The 18,881-nt window shown below is 42.7% G+C and overlaps 1 protein-coding gene across 2 annotated transcripts in view; it reads left to right on the top strand.

The window, feature by feature from the left end:
- The window catches only part of sumf1 (sulfatase modifying factor 1), a 187,381-nt gene that overhangs the window by 107,615 nt on the left and 60,885 nt on the right, over window positions 1-18,881 (top strand). For both annotated transcript variants that reach the window (XM_063067863.1, XM_063067864.1), the window contains exon 7: window positions 1,152-1,265. In XM_063067863.1, the coding sequence (XP_062923933.1) occupies window positions 1,152-1,265 (114 nt within the window). The remainder of the gene's footprint in view (window positions 1-1,151; window positions 1,266-18,881) is intronic.

Below are 18,881 nucleotides of genomic sequence, written 5' to 3'. Positions count from 1 at the left end.
AGAGCCTCAGGACTCACACCACCAGGTTCAGAAAGAGTTATTACCCCTCAACCATCTAGTTCTTCAACCAAAAGGGATAACTTCACTCAACCTCACTTGTCCCATCACAGGAATATTCCCATAACCTATGGACTCACTTTCAAGGACTCTTCATCTCATGTTCTTGATATTTGTTGCTTATTTATTTATTATTTCTTTTCATTTTGTATTTGCACAGTTTTTTTGTATTTTGCGCACAGGTTGAATGCCCAGTTGTTGCGGTCTTCCATTGATTCTATTATGGTTATTATTCTATTGTGGATTTATTGAGTATGCCCCAAGGTTGTATATGTACTCTGATAATGAACTTACTTTGAACTTTTGAATTTTTTATATCACAAACTTAAACAATTGAAAAAGGATCTAGTACTTTCCTGACATATATGACACATAAACTCTTCCTGGGCTTCCAGCTGCGTACAGGTGTCCATTTTAACTATATTTCGATGACAAACTCCACCATCTTCATGGCCTGAGAAGAGTTTATACTTTCATTATCTCCTGCTTATCCATCTTGTCCCACCCCCTCTTTGGTTTTTCTCATTCATTGCCCCCCTCCCAGTACTCTTTTCTCCAATTTCTAAAGCACAAAGCATGTCTAATCAATGTAATCTGACAAAACAATAGTTTTAATATTCTGTCTAAGGAGAGTTAATAATCATCATTCACGTCAAAAAAAAAGTGCAACTTGTGGGAGGGCAGAAACTACAAAACGTTGACTGGCAGAGTTAAACAAGATCTTGATAAATGTTCTCATACTTATTAAATATTTGTATTGTTGCTATAACCACATAGAAAGTAATTTTAATGTTATAGTGCTTGTTTGATGATTGGAATAAAATGAAGACTATGACATGCCATGATCAGCATACTTTGATATGATACTTGTGGTTGTCTTATATTCAAAATTGTAAATATATTCATTTAAGTGTTTGCTTAAGATTTTGACACGCCTTTTGTTAAATGAGTTAATATTATCGTGTAGAGCAGCTGTTCCCAAATCTTTTTTATGCCATGGATCAATACCATTAAGCAAGGGGTTTGTGGACACCAGGCTGGGAACCAGATGTGGCCCTCTATTTACGTTGTGTTCCTTTCCATCCATCTCACAGGTCACCACCTTTCCTCCCAATGCTTATGGTCTCTTCAATATGGTAGGGAATGTCTGGGAATGGACATCAGACTGGTGGAACGTACACCACACCACAGATGAAGCAGAGAATCCTGTGAGTATCTCAGTCACTCTACTATCACTACAGGAACGAGGTTGTCTTTTGTGTACAACAAGGCTGGTTTTTGGAGTCTGTGTTGCTGATGGCAGAGGAGGTGCAGACAACAGTAAAATCCATGTTGTCCCACCTGTTATCTCCTGGTCACTGACACCGGACAAAATCTTTTGCTTTAATTTTCCCTTTGGTGTGATGATGGTGCGGACTTGAAGGAATTGCCTCCTTGTATGAATGCAGTTATACTGGATAAAAGTGTTAAAACACAAGGAGATGAGAGGAGAAAATGGAGGTAATCTTGTTTTTGTGCTTCCAAATTATTATTGTTATCAGTATTATCTTCAGACATAGTTGATCAGTGCAACTGTGCGCCATCATAGGGGCCACCAAGGAGGACAACGTCAGCTAATTTGTGTTGACTCCTTTGGACACGGACTGACTGCCATAAATCACATGTATGAGTGTTGTGGAAAACGAAAGCAGAAGTTTGACACCCCTTTGATGCAGTGAAGGCTTTAATTACAAACCAATAAGAACAAGGCATTAATTAATTTAAAGATTTCCTTTCTTTGCAGCTGCTTTGCAAATGTATGCAAAGTGTTTTATTTGCATATCAAAGTGTGATGTAAACATCTCCCTGGCTGCTGTCACATCAGACGTAGCTCATGAAATTTCTATGCTTCGGTGCAGGGGTAAAAAGAACCAAATTAAGTCTGTGCAGTTTCTCACCACAGTCTTTCATAATCACTCCAGTGCTTTACAAAACCATAGTCTTATTTAGCCGCATTAGATGATTATTCCTAGGTCATGTCAGAGCCTAGAAGGAGGAAGCATAGCAGGAAATGTACACTCACTGGCCACTTTATTAGGTACACCAGGACACCTGTTCAGTTATGCAAATATCTAATCAGCCGATTATGTGGCAGCAAGTCCTTCCATAAAAGCATGCAGACATGGTTGAGGTTCAATTGCTATTCAGACCAAATATCAAAATGAGGAAGAAATGTGATCTAAGTGTCTTTGATTGTGGAATGATTGTTGGTGCCAGATGGGGTGGTTTGAGTATTTCAGAAACTGCTGATTTTCACGCACAATTCTCCCTAAAGTTTACACAGAATGGTGTGAGAAACAAAATAACAAACATGCAGTGGGCAGCAGCAGTTCTGTGGGTGAAAATGTCTTGTTACTGAGAGAGGTCAGAATGGCCAGACTGGTTCAAGCTGACAGGAAGGCACCAGCAACTCAAGTATCCACGTGTTAAGCACTGGTGTTTAGAAGAGCACCTCTGAACACAAAACACATTGAAGTGGTTGAGCTGCAGCAGCAGAAAACCATGAACATGTTACTAGGTACAGGAGGTATCTGATAAAGTGGTCACTCATTGTATAGCAAGTACGTTATTTAAGCTGCCCCACTGAATGAATGTGCTGCCTTCTTTATTAACTACAGTTTGGAAAGAAAAGAAAATAAATTGCATTTATGTTGCATTTAATTATTTCCTTAAAACTTTACCACTTGTTAGATCATCTTTATGTATTGCAGTTACTACATATAATAATGTGCCACTGTCCTACACACACACACACACACACACACACACACACACACACACACACACACACAGAGCAAGTGATCCATGCAAAGTCCCACAAAAAGAGTGTAAATGATTTAATAAATAGCAGCTATTTTTGGAATTAGTTTAGGTTCACATAAGAATTTTGACCAGGAAACAGGATCAAAACTTATTTCCTGGAGTCCAATCTATGGGCAATGATCCAACAATCTATTTCACAAAACATAGACTTTTTCTTACTGTATTCCTAATTTGTATTTTGAATGTTTGTTATTTTTGAATTTTTGTGAAATTGGTGATGTGAAAACTTCTGTTGAAACTTTCCCAAAGATGAATAACGTACATTGAAATAGCAAGAATCACAAAAATCAACAGTGTATCTAAAGGAAGCAGTGAACTCATTGTAGCTCTAATTCAGATTCAGATTTATTTATCAATTGTGCATCAAAACAAATAGTGAAATGTGTCATTTGCATTTACAACCGATGCACAGCTAGGGATATGCTGGGGGCAGCCCACAAGTGTCACCACACATTCCAGTGCTGACATAGCATTCCCACAATGCTTAGCAGGACAAAACAGAACACAAGAAGCAACAAAACAACAGCAGGAAAGCAAGTCCCCTTTCCTCCCTCCCACCACCCTCACACATGGACAAACCTCCAACTCCAAGAAAGGCCTCTGGGCCTACTGTCTCTGGTGTCCATTAATTGGCCATCGGTCTCAGACTCCTGGACTTCCAATTGCCTTCAGCCTTCAATCTTTAGTATGAGTAGTTATAATAAGTAAGGTAAATGTTCATTCTCTTGTGCATGAAACTAAATAATCATTTAGGTGCCAAGATCCAATTTATTATTTCAACTGCATAACTAACTCCTCAAGGTGTAGAGTACAGGTATTTGAAGAAATCTAGTAATTACCCAAATTTATTGGTGCCCCACAGGTCCTTGCATTTGCTGCTTCCTCACCTGCCAAGTCCACACTTGCCTTGAATAAATTCCTTAGTGGTTACACTGGTAATTCCACTTAGTAGTACTCCCTCATTACTATAAGTAGGTTAGTTTGTTCTCCTGGGAGTCCTGCACTGGTGTGTGGTTTGCAGGACCTAAGTGAGCACCTAAATAGACATTTGAGGGTGATGCATTCACACGGGATACCTGAATTTCCAGTCACCTGTACTATGAAAGGCACAGAGTTCCACACAAAACTGCAGACATTTCTCAGCCCAATGTACTCTCTGACTGGATATCCAAAGTAACACACACAAAATGCTGGAAGAACTCAGCAGATCAATCAATATCTAGGGAGAGGAATAAACGGTTCAGACCTTTCATTGAAACTGAAAAGGAAGGAGATAGAAGCCAGAATAAGAAGGTGAGGGAGGGGAAGAATTACAAGCTGGCAAGTGATAAATGGAAAAGGTGAAGATCTGATGAAGAAAGAGTCTGATAGGAGAGGAGAGTGGACCATGGGAGAAAGAGAAGTAGGAAGGGCACCATAGAGTGATAATGGGCAGATGAGGAGAAGGGAAGGGGTAAGAGGTAAGCCAGACAGGGGAATGGGAAAAAAGAGAAGGGGGAAGTGGAGGGAGAAATTACCAGGTTAGAGAAATCAATGTTCATGTCATCAGGTTTGAGGCTACCCAAAGGGGATGTGAGGTTTTGCTTCTCCAACTTGAGAGTGCCTCATTGTGGAGAGTAGAGGATGCCATGGACCGACATGTCAAAGTGGGAATGGAGAGTAGAGTTAAAATGGTTGGCCAATCCTGCATGTTGTGGATGGAGTGAATGTGGTTGTCAAAGCAGTCCTGCCACCTCAGCGATGTAGAGGATGACGCACTGACTTGCAGTGTGCCTCACCTGTATGTTCATCTACCAGTTCATTGCTAATATGTGTAAAGTATATACTTAGGATGGCTTTGTGGGCAGGTTTCTGGACAATACAGAGATAGGTGGATGGTGGAGGGGCAGCTAGTGTTGTGGAAGCAGGGAGTCTTCAGAAGGATTCAGACAGATCGGGAGAATGGGCAAAGAAGTGGCAGATGGAATACAGTGTAGGGAAGTGTATGGTCATGCACTTTGGTAGAAGGAATAAAGATGTAGGCTCTTTTCTAAACAGGGAGCAACTTCAGAAATCGGAGACGTGTAACCTTCTCACTGTGGCTCGTAACAACCTTGGCTCATTAGCTAACTCTGGCTAATGGCCATGTGACTCAGCTTTGCATGGGTAATTGTGAGAAGGCCACCTTCAGTAAACAACACACACCCAGGGTTGTTATGATTTGAGTTCAACCAAATAGGAAAGTTGGAATGTTCCAACGAAGGAATGGAAATTGTGGTGAATGCCTCATGCAAAGTTATCGTTTGCCAGGAGATAACAGACCCTACACCAGCATAAACTTAAAGTGGAAATGTATTTACAGATATTTCAACTTTAACACAAGTTAATAGAAAAAGGGCCCATTACAGCTAAAGCAGTCTAAATGTGTAGGTACATATTGGACCTCATTTCTGAAGTAGTCAGGATGCTTCACTTTGATTACTGATGCACTGAATCCACGTTCTGTGTGAAGGACACCAGCCACAGTTTGAATTTCCCTCGAAGACCATTTCAAACGAGCTGTCTAACTCAGGAGTATTGGCACTTCCTCCTTTGAACCACTTGTCTGCACAAAGCACTTCTTACAAAGTATCTTCACTTGTGCTTTTCCCCATACCTCCTAACAAAAGACCCCTTACTGTCCTTCAGAAACCTGATTCCGTCCAGCTCTCTCGGATGTTACAGGGTATTCCCTACCCCCCGCCCCCCCCACCGAATGACTGACACAACATTCATAGGCTGAGCAAATGCTCCTTATCTCAACTGAAGTCAAAATACTAGTCTATGTAGCTTAACGAACAGAACACACTGCGTTTGCAGAAAACTGCTCAAATATAACGCCCAACAGCATAGCAGTAAAAATACAATAAAACATGTTCTTAAGCATGGCATTACAAATGCCAAGGGTCCTGGGAGTCCTAGTGCAGGATAAAGATTAACTTACGGGTTGAGTCAGTCGTAAGGAAGGCAGCTGCAATGTTAGCATTCATTTCAAGAGGACTAGAATATTAAAGTAAGGATGAAATGCTGAGGCATTGGTCAGACTTCAGTTGGAGTGTTCTGAGCAGTTTTGGGCCCCTTATCTAAGAGAGGATGTTGTGACGTTGGAGAGGGTCTAGAGGAAGTTCATGAGAATGATCACAGGAATGAAAAGGTTAACATATCAGGAATGTTTGATAGCTCTGGGTTTGTACTCACTGGAGTTTAGAAAAATGGGGCGGGTGGTGGATCTCACTGAAACCTATTGAAAGGCCTAGATGGAGTCGATGTTGAGAAAATGTTTCCATATAGTGGGAGAGTCTAGGACCACAGGGCACATCCTCAGAATAGAAGGAAATCCCCTTAAAACAGAGATGAGCAGACTTTCTTTAGCCAGAGGGTTGTGAATCTGTGGAATTCATTGCCGCAGATGGCGGTGGAGGCCAAGTCATTGGGTATATTTAAAGCAGAGGTTGATGGGTTTTTGATTAATAGGTGCATGAAAGATTACGGAGAGCTGGCAGGAGAATGGGGTTGAGAGGGATAATAAATCAGCCGTGATGGAATGGTGGAACAAACCCTGTGAGCTGAACGGCCTAATTCTGCTCCTATGACTTATGATCTTATGATCCTTTATACAGTCAATTTGAATTGCTTACTTAACTTTCTAGAGTTATGTTTGTCATTGACGCAACTCCCATTGCTGAGCTCATGTAGTCATCGTCATAACTACCACTCACCCACACACTTCATATAGCCTGGAAACGGTCCTCTCAGCCCACTGCCCATGTCAATTATCAATAACCTATTTACACCAATCCAATTCTTTATTCTCCCCATTTTCTCATCAACTCTCTCCAGATTCTACCACTCACCTACATACCAGGGGCAATTTTCAGTGGCCTTTTAGTTTACCAAACTACATGTCTTTGTGTTGGAGGAAATCAGAGCACCCATGTGTTCATGGGAAGAATATGCAAACTGCCCATGGCAGCTCAACTAGCTGTAATAGAAAGATGAAGGTGGGCTTTATGTATTACAAGGGCTGGAACTCTGGAGCAAACCTTTACTCGATGTGTGGGATGATGCTGATTGCTGCTGCCAAAGAGAAGGATAAGATTAGAAATTGCCATGAATAACAACCTGACAATAGTTGGTGCCATTAACGGGGGAAGAAACATCCCCAAGAGTTTTGCAGAGCTCTTAGAACAACATGGATGCTCGTCCAAGGAGAGAAGTGCACAGTAGACAAATATTACCATGCACTGGCACAAGATTCCTTTATATTACAGTGGTTAATTTCTCATCCCATTCTCATGGACAGATACGTTTTACTTCTGAACAGTATTCCCCTTCCCTGATGATGTGGAATTATGTGTGCATGTTTTTATTCTATGTGCTTTTAAAGTGGGAAGGTCAAATGTACTTGTTTTCATAAGCAGGGGCATTGAGTATACTATAGATTCAGATTCAGATTTATTTTATCACATGGACATGGAAACATACCGTGAACTGTGACGTTTGCATTAAAAACCAACACACCCAAAGATTGCTGGGGCAACCTGCAAGTGTCGCCACACGTTCTGGCACCAACATAGCATGCCCGCAATGCTTGCCAGAACATAACACAACAAACAACAAAGCAACAGCAGCGAAACAAGCCTCCTTCCTACTTCCCTCCCAGCCCATACACAAACACAGACCTCTGACCCCATGCCAGGTAGTCTTCGGTCTCCAGTTTCCAGTGGGCTCGTGGGTTCACGGACACTGGGCCCCGACTTCCTCAGTGGACTCACAGAGATTCACAGACTCAGTGACCTGGCCATTGGACCTCAACATCTGGACCTTCAGGCTTCGATCTAGACCTTCGAGTGGCCTCGGGCTTTGGTCCAAACCTCCAATCGACCCTGACTTCCAATCAGCCTTTGGGCTTCGATCTTCAGTATCAACCCAGGACTGCCAGATGAATGAGGACCCTGGATGAAAGCATGAACTCCAGGCTTCGAACACTGGAAGAGTTGGGATGCTGTGTTGCAGCCGTACAAAATATTGATTAGGCTTCAGAAGAGGTGGTAGAAACAGATACAATTACAATATTTAAATGATATATGGATGGGTAATTGGATAGCAAACACATAGACGTATATAGGTCTAATGAAGAAAAATGAAATTAGTGGATTTTAAGCATAAATAAGGTGGGTTATAAGGACCCTTGTATAATTCTATGATTTTATGATATGAATTGCCTTTTCTCTGCAGTCCAGATTTTTCAATTGTACTCAAAGAAGTAGCTAATCTAACAAAATGTATCTAGCTCCATGTAAGCTCGACGGCCACATGTAGAGCAGCCCAGGTAAGATCTGTGGCAGCAGTTCTATCTAAATCATGTGGTATACGTATTAAAAAAAACATAAAAGAAACTCTTTCGTCATTCCATGGTCAGTATTACATATAGTAGTTTTTAAGTATTGATTTTTAGTTAATTAGGTGAATTTCAGTTGTGTTTGTTGGGATTTTAACTAATAAAACCTCAAGACCAAAAAAAACAAAGGAGCAGAATTAGGCCATTCGGCCCATCGAGCCTGATCTGCAAATCCTTCATGGCTGATTTATTATTCCTCTCAACCCTATTCCTCTGCCTTATCCTCGTAATCATTGACGCTTTGACTAATCAAGAACCTATCAACCTCGGCTTTAAATATACTCAATGACTTAGCCTCCACAGCCGCCTGTGGCAATGAATTCCACAAATTCACTATCCTTCAGCTAAAGAAATTGCCCGTCATCTACGTTCCAAATGGACGTCCATCAGGCCGTGCCCTCTGGTTCTAGACGCACCCACTATTGGAAGCATCCCCTGCACGTCCACTCTATCCAGTCCTTTCTAAACTCTAGTGTGTACAGGCCCACAGCCATCAAACACTGCTTATATGTTTACCCTTTAATTCCTGAAATTATTCTCTGGTGCCAACATATCTTTCCTTAGATAAGGGGCGCAAAGTTTCTCATAATACTCCAAGTGCAGTTTGACCAATGCCTTATAAAACCTCAGCATTACGTCCTTGCTCTTATATGCTAGTCCTCTCAAAACTAATACTAACATTGCCTATGCCATCCTTACTACCAATTCAACCTGCAAGGTAACCTTGAGGGAAACTTGCACAAGTCCCTTTGCACCTCTGATGTTTGAATTTTCTCCCCATTTAGAAAATAGTCCACACCTTTATTCCTTCTACCAAAGTGCATGGCTATACACTTCCCTCCATTATATCCCAACTGCCATCTCTTTGCCCATTCTCCCAGTCTGTCTAACTCCTTCTGCAAGCTCCCTGCAAATTTAACAGTAGTTTCCCTTCCACGGATCTTCGTATCATCCGCAAACGTGGCCACAAAGCCATCAATCTCATCATGCAAATCATTGACGTATAATGTGAAAAGAAGCAGTCCCAACACTGACCTCTGCAAAACACCACAAGTCACTGGCAGCCAACTAGAAAAGGCCCCTTTATTCCCACTCTTTGCCCCTTGCCTGTCAGCCAATCTTCTATCCATGCTAGTATCTTTCCTGTAATACCATGGGCTGTTGTCTAGCAGCTCCATGTGTGGCACCTTGAGAAGGGCCTTCTGAAAATCCAAGTAAGCAACATCCACTGACTCTCCTTTGTTTATGCTGCCTGTTTTGTCCTCAAAAGTTCCAACAGATTTGTCAGGTAAACCTCCCCTCAAGGAAACCATGCTGACTTTGGCCTATTTTATTACGTGCTTCAAAGTACCCTGAAACCTCGTCTTAATAATGGACTCCAACATCTTCCCATCTTTGGGATGTATCTATCCTGCACCTTCTGAATTGTCCCAGAAAGTTCAGCCATTGATGTTCTGCCGTCATCCCCGCTAGTTGTCCCCTTCCAATCAATTCTGGCCAGCTCCTCCCTCATGCCTCTGTAACTCCCTTTACTCCACTGTTAGACTGACACATCTGACTTTATCTTCTCTCTCTCAAATTGCACAGTGAACTCTATCATAGTATGATCACTGTATCATAAGGGTTCCTTTACCTTAAGCTTCCTAATCAAATCTAATTCATTACACAAAACCCAATCTAGAATTGCCTTTCGCCTGGTGAGCTCAACCACAAGCTGTTCTAAAAAGCCTTCTCACAGGAATTCTACATATTTCCTCTCTTGTGATTCGGCACCAATCTACTTTTCCCAATCTATCTGCACATTGAAATCCCCCATTATTATTGTAATATTGCCCTTTTACATGCCTTTTCTATCTCTCATTGTAATTTATAGCCCATGGTCCTGGCTACTATGCAGAGGCCTGTATATAACTCCCATCAGGGTCATTTTACCTTTGCAGTTTATTATCCTACATCTTCTATCCTATATCATCTCTAATGATTTTATTTCATTTTTTATCAACAGAACCACCCCACCCCTTCTGCCTACGTGCCTGTCCTTTCTATTCAATGTGTATCCTTGGATGTTAAACTCTTAAATATTATCTTCTTTCAGCCACAACTCAGTGATGCTCACAATATCATAGCTGCCAGCCACGAATTGTGTTACAAAAACAACAGGAATTCTGCAGATGCTGGAAATTCAAGCAACACACATAATAGTTGCTGGTGAACGCAGCAGGCCAGGCAGCATCTCTAGGAAGAGGTGCAGTCGACGTTTCAGGCCGAGACCCTTCGTCAGGACCTGACGAAGGGTCTCGGCCTGAAATGTCGACTGCACCTCTTCCTAGAGATGCTGCCTTTTTGCCCCCATGTTACACTGCAGTTCATCCCACTGACTGCAATTTTGCCCTATCATCTGCCTGTCCTTCATCCCAGTCTCACTACAGACTGCATCTACTTGTATACCAACTGCCCCATCATTCCGGTTCCCACCCCATTGCCAAATTGGTTTAAACCCTCCCCAAAAGCTCTAGCAAATCTGCCCCACAAGGATATTGGCCTCCCTCAGGTTCAGGTGTAGCCTGTACTTTTTGTACAGGTCATACAGTACGTTCCCCAGAAGAGATCCCAATGACACAGAAATCTGAAACCCTGCCCCTGCAAGAACTTCTCAGCCACACAGTCATCTGCCAAATCATCCTATTCTCACCCTCACTGGCACGTGGCACAGGTTCCAATCCAGATTACTACCTTGGAGGTCCTGCTTTTCAGCTTTCTACCTAACGCCTTGTATTCTTTCAGGACCTCCTCCAATTTCTGATCTATGTCATTGGTGCCAATACGTACGACAACTTCGGGCTGCTCACCCTCCCCTTTGAGAATGCTGTGGACCAGATCTGAGACATCCCTGACCCTGGCACCTGGGAGGCCAAATTCTTCACTTCTACAGAATTTCTTGTCTTCTCCTCGAACTATGCAATCCCCTGTCAGTACTGCATACCTCTTCTCCCCACCCCTTCCCCTTTGAGCTACAGAGCCAGAACCAGTGCCAGCAACCTCTTTCTCCCTGATAGGTTGCCCCCCACCAACAGTATTGAAAGCAGTATACTTATTGTTGAGGGGAACAGCCACAAGGTTACTCTGCACTGACTGCCTATTCTCTTTCTCTCTCTTGACAGTCATCCAGGTACCTGCTTTCTGCAACTCAGGGGTGACTACCTCCCTGTAGCTCCTATCTATCACCTCCTCATTCTCCCGCATGATCTGAAGATCATTGAGCTGTAGCTCCAGTTCCTTAACACGTTCTCTGAGGAGATGGAGCTCAACGCACTTCGTGCAGATGTAGTTATCAGGGAGACTGGAAGTCTCCCAGAGTTCCCATATCTCACACAAAGATTCTGTGTCCATTCTCAGTGCGTTAGTTGTGTACTAATAGACAAAGAAAGAGAAAAAAAATTATTAGAAATTTACTTAGACCCATCACCTGTGCTTGCTCAAGCCTGTTCTTGCTGAATCCACTTACACCTCCTTTCTTTTAATCAGCACTAATAAAACTTACTCCCAACAAGATCCGCAGTTTTCAAGTTCCTCCCACCCTGCATAATGTCACTCTCTCATTTGCTACTTCAAACAATGAATCACTCCCGACAAGACTTGCAGTTTACAAGTGGCTTCTGCCCTGCAGGATGTCACTGTCTTACTCACTACATCATACCACCATACACATCTTTACTTTTCCCAACTCTCCACTTTCCTGCAGGGATCACTCCCTTCATGCTTTCCTTGTCCCTACCCACTAATTTCCCACCTGGCACATATCCCTGCAAGTGACAGAAATGCTACACCTGCCCATTCACCTCCTCCCTTACCTCTTCAGGGCAAATTTGATGGGGTGTCTATTGTATCCGGTATTCTCGGTGCAGTCTCCTCTACATTTTGTGAGACCTGATGTAAATTGTGAGACCACTTTGTCAAGCATCACCGCTCCATCCACCAAACGCGGAATTTCCCCGTGGCCAACCATTTTATTTCCTTTCCCCATTTCCTTTTTGCAGGTCAGTCCATGGCCTCCTCTATTGCCATGATAAGGCTACTCTCAAGAGTGGAGGGGCAACAACTCATATTCCGTCTTTCCCTCCTCCCTTCCCTCTTCTATACCCCACTCTAGCCTCTTAACTCCTCTCCTCACCTGCCTATCACCACTCCCTGGTGCCCCTCCTTCTTCCCTTTCTCCCATGGTCCATTCTCCTCTCTTATTACATTCCTTCTGCTCTAGTCCTTTAGCTTTCCCACTCACCTGGCTTCACCTATCACCGTCTAGTTAGTCCTCCTTCCTCTCCCCCACACCTTTTTATTCTGGCATCTTCTCCCTTCCTTTCCTTTACTGAAGAAGGGTCTCAGCCCAAAGTGTCGGCTGTGATTCATTTCCATAAATGCTGCCTGACCTGCTGAGTTCCTCCAGCATTTTGAATGTGTTGCTTTGGATTTCCAGCATCTGCAGACTTTCTCATGTTTATTGTTTGTCAGTTTTAGTAGTTTTAAGGTAACAATATTCCTGTTCAAATGCGGCCCCATAGTATTACACAGGCTCGTCCGTGAAGAAGATTATGTTAATCAATATCACTTTCTATCTCGTCCTTCAGCAATGATTGTAGTCAGTTCCTCTCAATTAGTCTCTGGCAGACACAAGTGAGACCAACATGATGCAAATACTGTACAAGATACAAAATTGCACAGTTGTCTTTCTATCTGCTGTTGGTTTTACATTCTTCATCGGTTTTCATTAATGGTTTGTCTAACCAAATTTTCTTTTCATTCCTTGTTATCTGCAGCATTCCATTAATAGCCTGTTTTCCCCTTTTCCCAGCCCCTATCAGTGCAAATAAGTAATGCATAAAAGATGTAGCTGCATGCCATTAGTGTCTCATCATGCATTTCAAAGTTGAAAGTAAATTTATTATCAAAGTATGTTTATGTCATCATATACTAACAAGAAGAAAGCCCTTAACTCCGAGTGGAGTCGTCGGAACGCCAGCATGATGGCGTTTTTTTAGCAGGCTTTCTTATTTTTACGAGACCGAGTTGCTAGCTCAACGCTCAACCCTGCACAGCTGGAAAGCATGCAAGGGAGCTGGCTGGATTTGAGCTCGGGAGCCTTCGCTCTGAAGTCCAGCACTGACGCCGCTACGCCACCAGCCAGCCATCATATACTACCCGGAGATTCATTTTCTTGCGGGCATTCACAAAAGATACAATGGAATCAATGAAAAAGTACACACAAACACTGACAACCAACTGATGTGCAGAAGACAAACTGTGCAAATGATATAGGTGGATGGATGGATGAGTGGATAGATAGATAGATAGATAGATTGATAATATTGAGAACTTGAGTTGTAGAATCCTTGAGAGTGAATCCATAGTTTGCAGAATCAGTTCAGAGCTGAGGTAAGTGAAGTTATCCACGCTGGTTCAGGACTCTAATACCAAGTACCCATTCCATCTATCCATTAGAGTGTGCTCCACTGAAGTCCAAGCAATATCTATAGATGAGCACTTTGGAGCAGGGACCATTAACGAGTATTGAGAGGAAGTCTCAGCAAGTAGTTCAGCATAATGAAAGCTAGTTGCAATCCCTCATTTGTTCTCCCGAATGCTTATTAAGACAGCCAATATCAAACCTGAAATTTTCTGGTCAATTGCCAGTTATTTTCTTGGAATCGGAAGTAGAGGAGCAGGGTTCAGTTTTTAAGGATATAAATAGGCAGAAGCTCTTCTCGAAAGAACAATGTCTTTGACCTAGTTTCGAGATTGTCTATTTGAAGCATTAAAATATAAATGCAGGTCTCAATCCCTCAGTGATTGATCAACCATTTGCACAATTTGATTGTTTCCAGGATTAGGCTGCTCTATATTTGGCTTCTGGCCTAAAATTCTTTTCATAATCAAAGCTTCTTAATAACTTCAAACATTCTGATTAAATTGAATTTAATATTGTGGAATAGTGAAGAAAGCCAGTAGCACTTACAGAGTATACTTTATACAATGAAGTATTTTAATTGGAGTTATGGTCTCTGTATCTGAGAAACAATGGTATTTCATAAATTAGTATCTATTTATATTGATATCAAATGAACAGTGCCAGATTTATACAAGACCATAAAATGTAGGAGCAGAATTAGGCCATTTGGCCCATTGAGCCTGCTCCGCCATTTCATCATGGATGATCCAATTTTCCACTCAGCCCCATTTTCCTGCCTTCCCTCCAAATCCCTTCATGCCCGGACCAATCAAGAATCTATCAACCTCTGCCTTAAATATACATAATTTGTGGCCTCCACAGCTGCCTGTGGCAAAGAATTCCACAGATTCACCACTCTGTGGCTAAAGAAATGCCTCCTCATCTCCGTTCTAAAAGGACACCCCTCTTGTCTGAGACTGTGTCCTCCAGCCTTAGGCTGTTCCACCATAGGAAACATCCTCTCAGCATCCACTCTATCATATTTGACAAAAACATATTTGCAACGGTTCTCTTCAACTTGTATAGGTGCAAGTAAATGTATTGTCCAAGTAAATTGAATCTCTAAATGCACCCGTAAAACTCTGGTTTTGGAACATGATACAGAAAGATGTTATTTCTATTGGTTCTACTTAATATCAGATAATGTATACAGTGTGCAACCTGAACTCCTTAACTCTCAGCAGACAGCCATGAAACAGGAGAAGAACCCTTAAGAATGAATGACAGAAAAAAATGTAAGAACCCCAAAGCCCCTGGCCCTCTCACACACAAGCAGCAGCAAGTAGCTTCAACCCTCTCCCCACCTAATTCTAGCAGAAAGCATCTTCACTCCCACCACCCACAGCCCCAAAGAAAGACCATGGCGTATAGTCCATCAAAAACTAACTGTTCATTCCAACAGTTCGACATCCCTCAGGCGCGTGCTCTCTCTCTCTCTCTCTCTCTCTCTCACCAACAAGGGAGAGAGAGAGATATCACTCCTTCCACAGCGATAGGGGAGGCAAACAGTCTCTGTTTTCATGTTACAGTCTGTAGCGCTGCTTTTATTTCCAGTTTCCCCCGACTTGTGAGTCAACAGCAAACTCTCACTCACCGCTGAGAGAGAGAGAGGGAGAGAGAGAGTGAGAGATATAGAGAGATATATATATCACCTGAGGGCAGAGGCCTCCAACAGTCACACCTACTGTCTCAACGCTCCGGCTCCCTGTGATACCTGGCGGGAAATTGGGTCCACAGGGCCACACTAGACCGCAGCCCGAAGGCCTCTCCTTGAGCTATGGTAAACGCGGCCAATCAGCAAGCTCCAAGAACAGGAACACGCTCCCGTGCAGAACCACGGTTTGAGTGCAGCTGTAGATCACAAACTCCAACAGGACCCCAGCCACCTTGAAAAGGAAAAAAGAGGCATTAGAAGCAGAAGAATTCAAACTGTTCCACTGATGGGCTGGGAGAAAGTCGCTTTCCGGCACTATCTTTAGCGTCATCTTAATGTCCCAATATACAGTACTGTGCAAATGTCTTAGGCACATAGGGTGCCTCAGAATTTTTCCACAGAACTGTATATTATGTATTTCTAGTCACCAAATAACACATAATACTACTGAGCTAATACAAAACTAAGTACTCCTACAAACAAGAGAAAATCTGCAGATGCTGGAAATCCAAACAATGCACACACAAAATGTTGGAGGAACTCAGCAGGCCAGGCAGCATCTAGGAAAATAGTAGTCCATGTTTCGGGCTGAAACCCTTCAGCAGGACTGGAATAGATTTAAAAGCTGAGGGGAGGGAAGAGAGAAACACAAGGTGATAGGTGAAACCTGAAGGGAAGGAGGATGAAGTAAAGAGCTGGGAAGTAAATTGGTAAAAGAGACAGTAGGCTGTGGAAGAAAGAAAAGGGGGAGGTGATGGGCAGGCAAGGAGATAAGGTGAGAGTGGGAAAAAAGGATGAGAAAATGGTGAAATAGAGGGGCATGGGGGGCATTCCTAGGAGTTAGAGAAATCGATGCTTGTACTATCAGGTTGAAGGCTTACCCAAACGGAATATAAGGTGCTGTTCCTCCAACCTAAGTGTGGCCTCATCACGACACTGGAGGAGGTCATGGAAAGACATATCAGAATAGGAATGGGAAGTGGAATTAAAATGGTGGCCACTGGGATATCCCGCTTTTTCAGGTAGCAGGAGATGAGTTATTAACTTCAAACTTTCTGCGTAATCACTCAAAGAGTTGAACTGCACGTGCGTGTAACGAGAGCTGTATAACTCATCTCCTTCTACCTTAGGCCACAAACTTATCAATCACCCCCGCTGTGGACCACTTTCTGGAGTTCAGGATGCCGACTTCTACAAAGAGGAGATCCGTATGCTCCACAACCATTGGACTAAGTGTGTAAATGTGGGAAGGGACTATATTGAAAAATAAATGTGTTAGGATTTCTAAATTCCACTCCTTCTACCTTAGGCCATGAACTTATCAATCACCCCTCGTATGTGCCAAAGACTTTTGCACAGTACTGTACTTTACAAAGAATTATGTACTTTTGACTTTTATGAACTACACTAAATTGGAAGCACACATCAGCATTCCACAAACTCCTCGTCTTTGTCTGTCCCTTGTGATTATGGGTGAGTTGTTTCCATTTGAATTGAGGCTGCTGATTCCTATCTGAGGTCTATAGACCTTCAGAAGTTTGGTGATTTCCACTGGTCAATGCTTCCTTTTTTTTGTGAGATCTCATTGAAAGCATTTGAAGTGTTTAGTACATTCCTAAATGTTTCTCCTCCAGTCGGAACAGACGTGGGTCAAGGGCTCCTTTCAAATCAATTGCCACAGAAGATTTTCCAATGAAGACTTCCTTTGGAAATCTCTTATATAGAACATAGAACATTATGGCACAGTGCAGACCCCTTGGCCCACGGTGTTGTGCTGTCCTTTTAACCTACTCTAAGATTAACCTAACCTTTCCTTCCCCCATCTTCCAAAAGGACCACAACCTTTCTGAAGGGTTTGGAAGCTTGCATGCCTCATTGTTGGCTGGAGTCAGGGCTTTATGCTTTGGCTCTTGGTAGGGTTACCCATGCCAAACAGGTCAAAGGGTAGAGGCCAGACTAAGAGTTGTTCACCAGTCCTCCAGGTCCAGGGGTTCAGCTCAGGGCTATCAACCCCGACTGGTCAAAAATCAATTGTTACAGAAATGGCAATAAAGAATCCTTCTACATCTATATGTGAAGGTTTATAGCCAAGGATAGACAGAGATGGAGAACCTTTATTGCTGCCCTAAATGCCAGTGGCATAATGGGCACTAACTAACTACCTCCCACATAACCCTCCATTTTTTTATCATGTAAAAGTCTCTTGAATGTCCCTAATGTATCTGCCTTTACCACCACCCCTGACATGCTCACTAATCTAGGCAGCATACTATAAGTCTTGAAGATCATCTCAACCCAAAATGTCGACTATTTACTCTTTTCTATAGGTGCTGACTGGCTGGCGAGTTCCTCCAGCATTTGGTGTGTGTTGCTTTGGATCTCCAGCATCTGCCAATTTTCTTGTGTTTGTGATACTATAAGTCTGCTCTGCACCATCTCTAAAGCTTCCATATCATCCTATAATGAGGTGACCAGAACTAAACACAATTTTCCAAGTGTGGTCCAACCAGAGGTTTATAGAGCTGCAACATTACCTCATGGCTCTCGAACTCAATCCCCAGCTAATAAAGGCTGATACACCTTATGCCTCCTTAACAACCCTATCAATTTGCACAGCAACTTTGAGGGACCCCAAGATTCTTCTGTTCCTCCACACTGCTAAGAATCCTGCCATTAACCCTGAATTCTGTGTTCAAGTTTGACTTTCGAAAATGAATCACTCCACACTTTTTCAGGTTGACCTCCATCACTGTCCACTGCAAGGTATCAGTTTGCGGACAATATGACCACCCCAGGAAAGCTGATGAAGGGTTAATTGTGCCTTGAGCATGAGGCTCAAGAGAAGGCATCAACATCAGCTTAATGAATGTGGCGGATTTTTCAGATATTATTGCTAGCCTTTGTTGTAAGTTGGTCGTATCTTGTAAGGTGCACAGGATGGTGTGCATCACAGTTGCTCAATAAACCATAAGCTGGATGTCATGGCATTGAGGTTTTCAAGTCCTGCCTTTCTCAGGCAAACAAAGGCGATGGTGAATTTCATCTTCAGTGCCTGCACTCACATAACGGTAGTTTCCAAGAGATGGCAAGTGTTCTACATTTGCTAAGGTGTCATCATGGATTCTGGTTGAAGGAAAGTACATTAGGATCTAGTGGCAAAGAATATTTGTGTACTAGGCATTTAGTACAAGGTTAATTGCTGTTCACACTGTGCTGAGTAATTCTTCACTGTCTCTGCACAAGCACATGCACAAACACACACTGCAAGACTTGAATTAGCACATAGAGCAGCAACCACAGTAACAGGCTCTTTGGCCATCATATCTATGCTGACCATGATGCCAATTTCAATTGCATATCTTCTTGCACACATCCATATTGTCTAA

This window comes from Mobula hypostoma, chromosome 15 (genome assembly GCF_963921235.1).
Source record: "Mobula hypostoma chromosome 15, sMobHyp1.1, whole genome shotgun sequence".
Taxonomy (NCBI): Eukaryota; Metazoa; Chordata; class Chondrichthyes; order Myliobatiformes; family Myliobatidae; genus Mobula; species Mobula hypostoma.
Note: the sequence above shows the minus strand (reverse complement) of the source record. Positions and strands in the feature narration are given on the sequence as shown.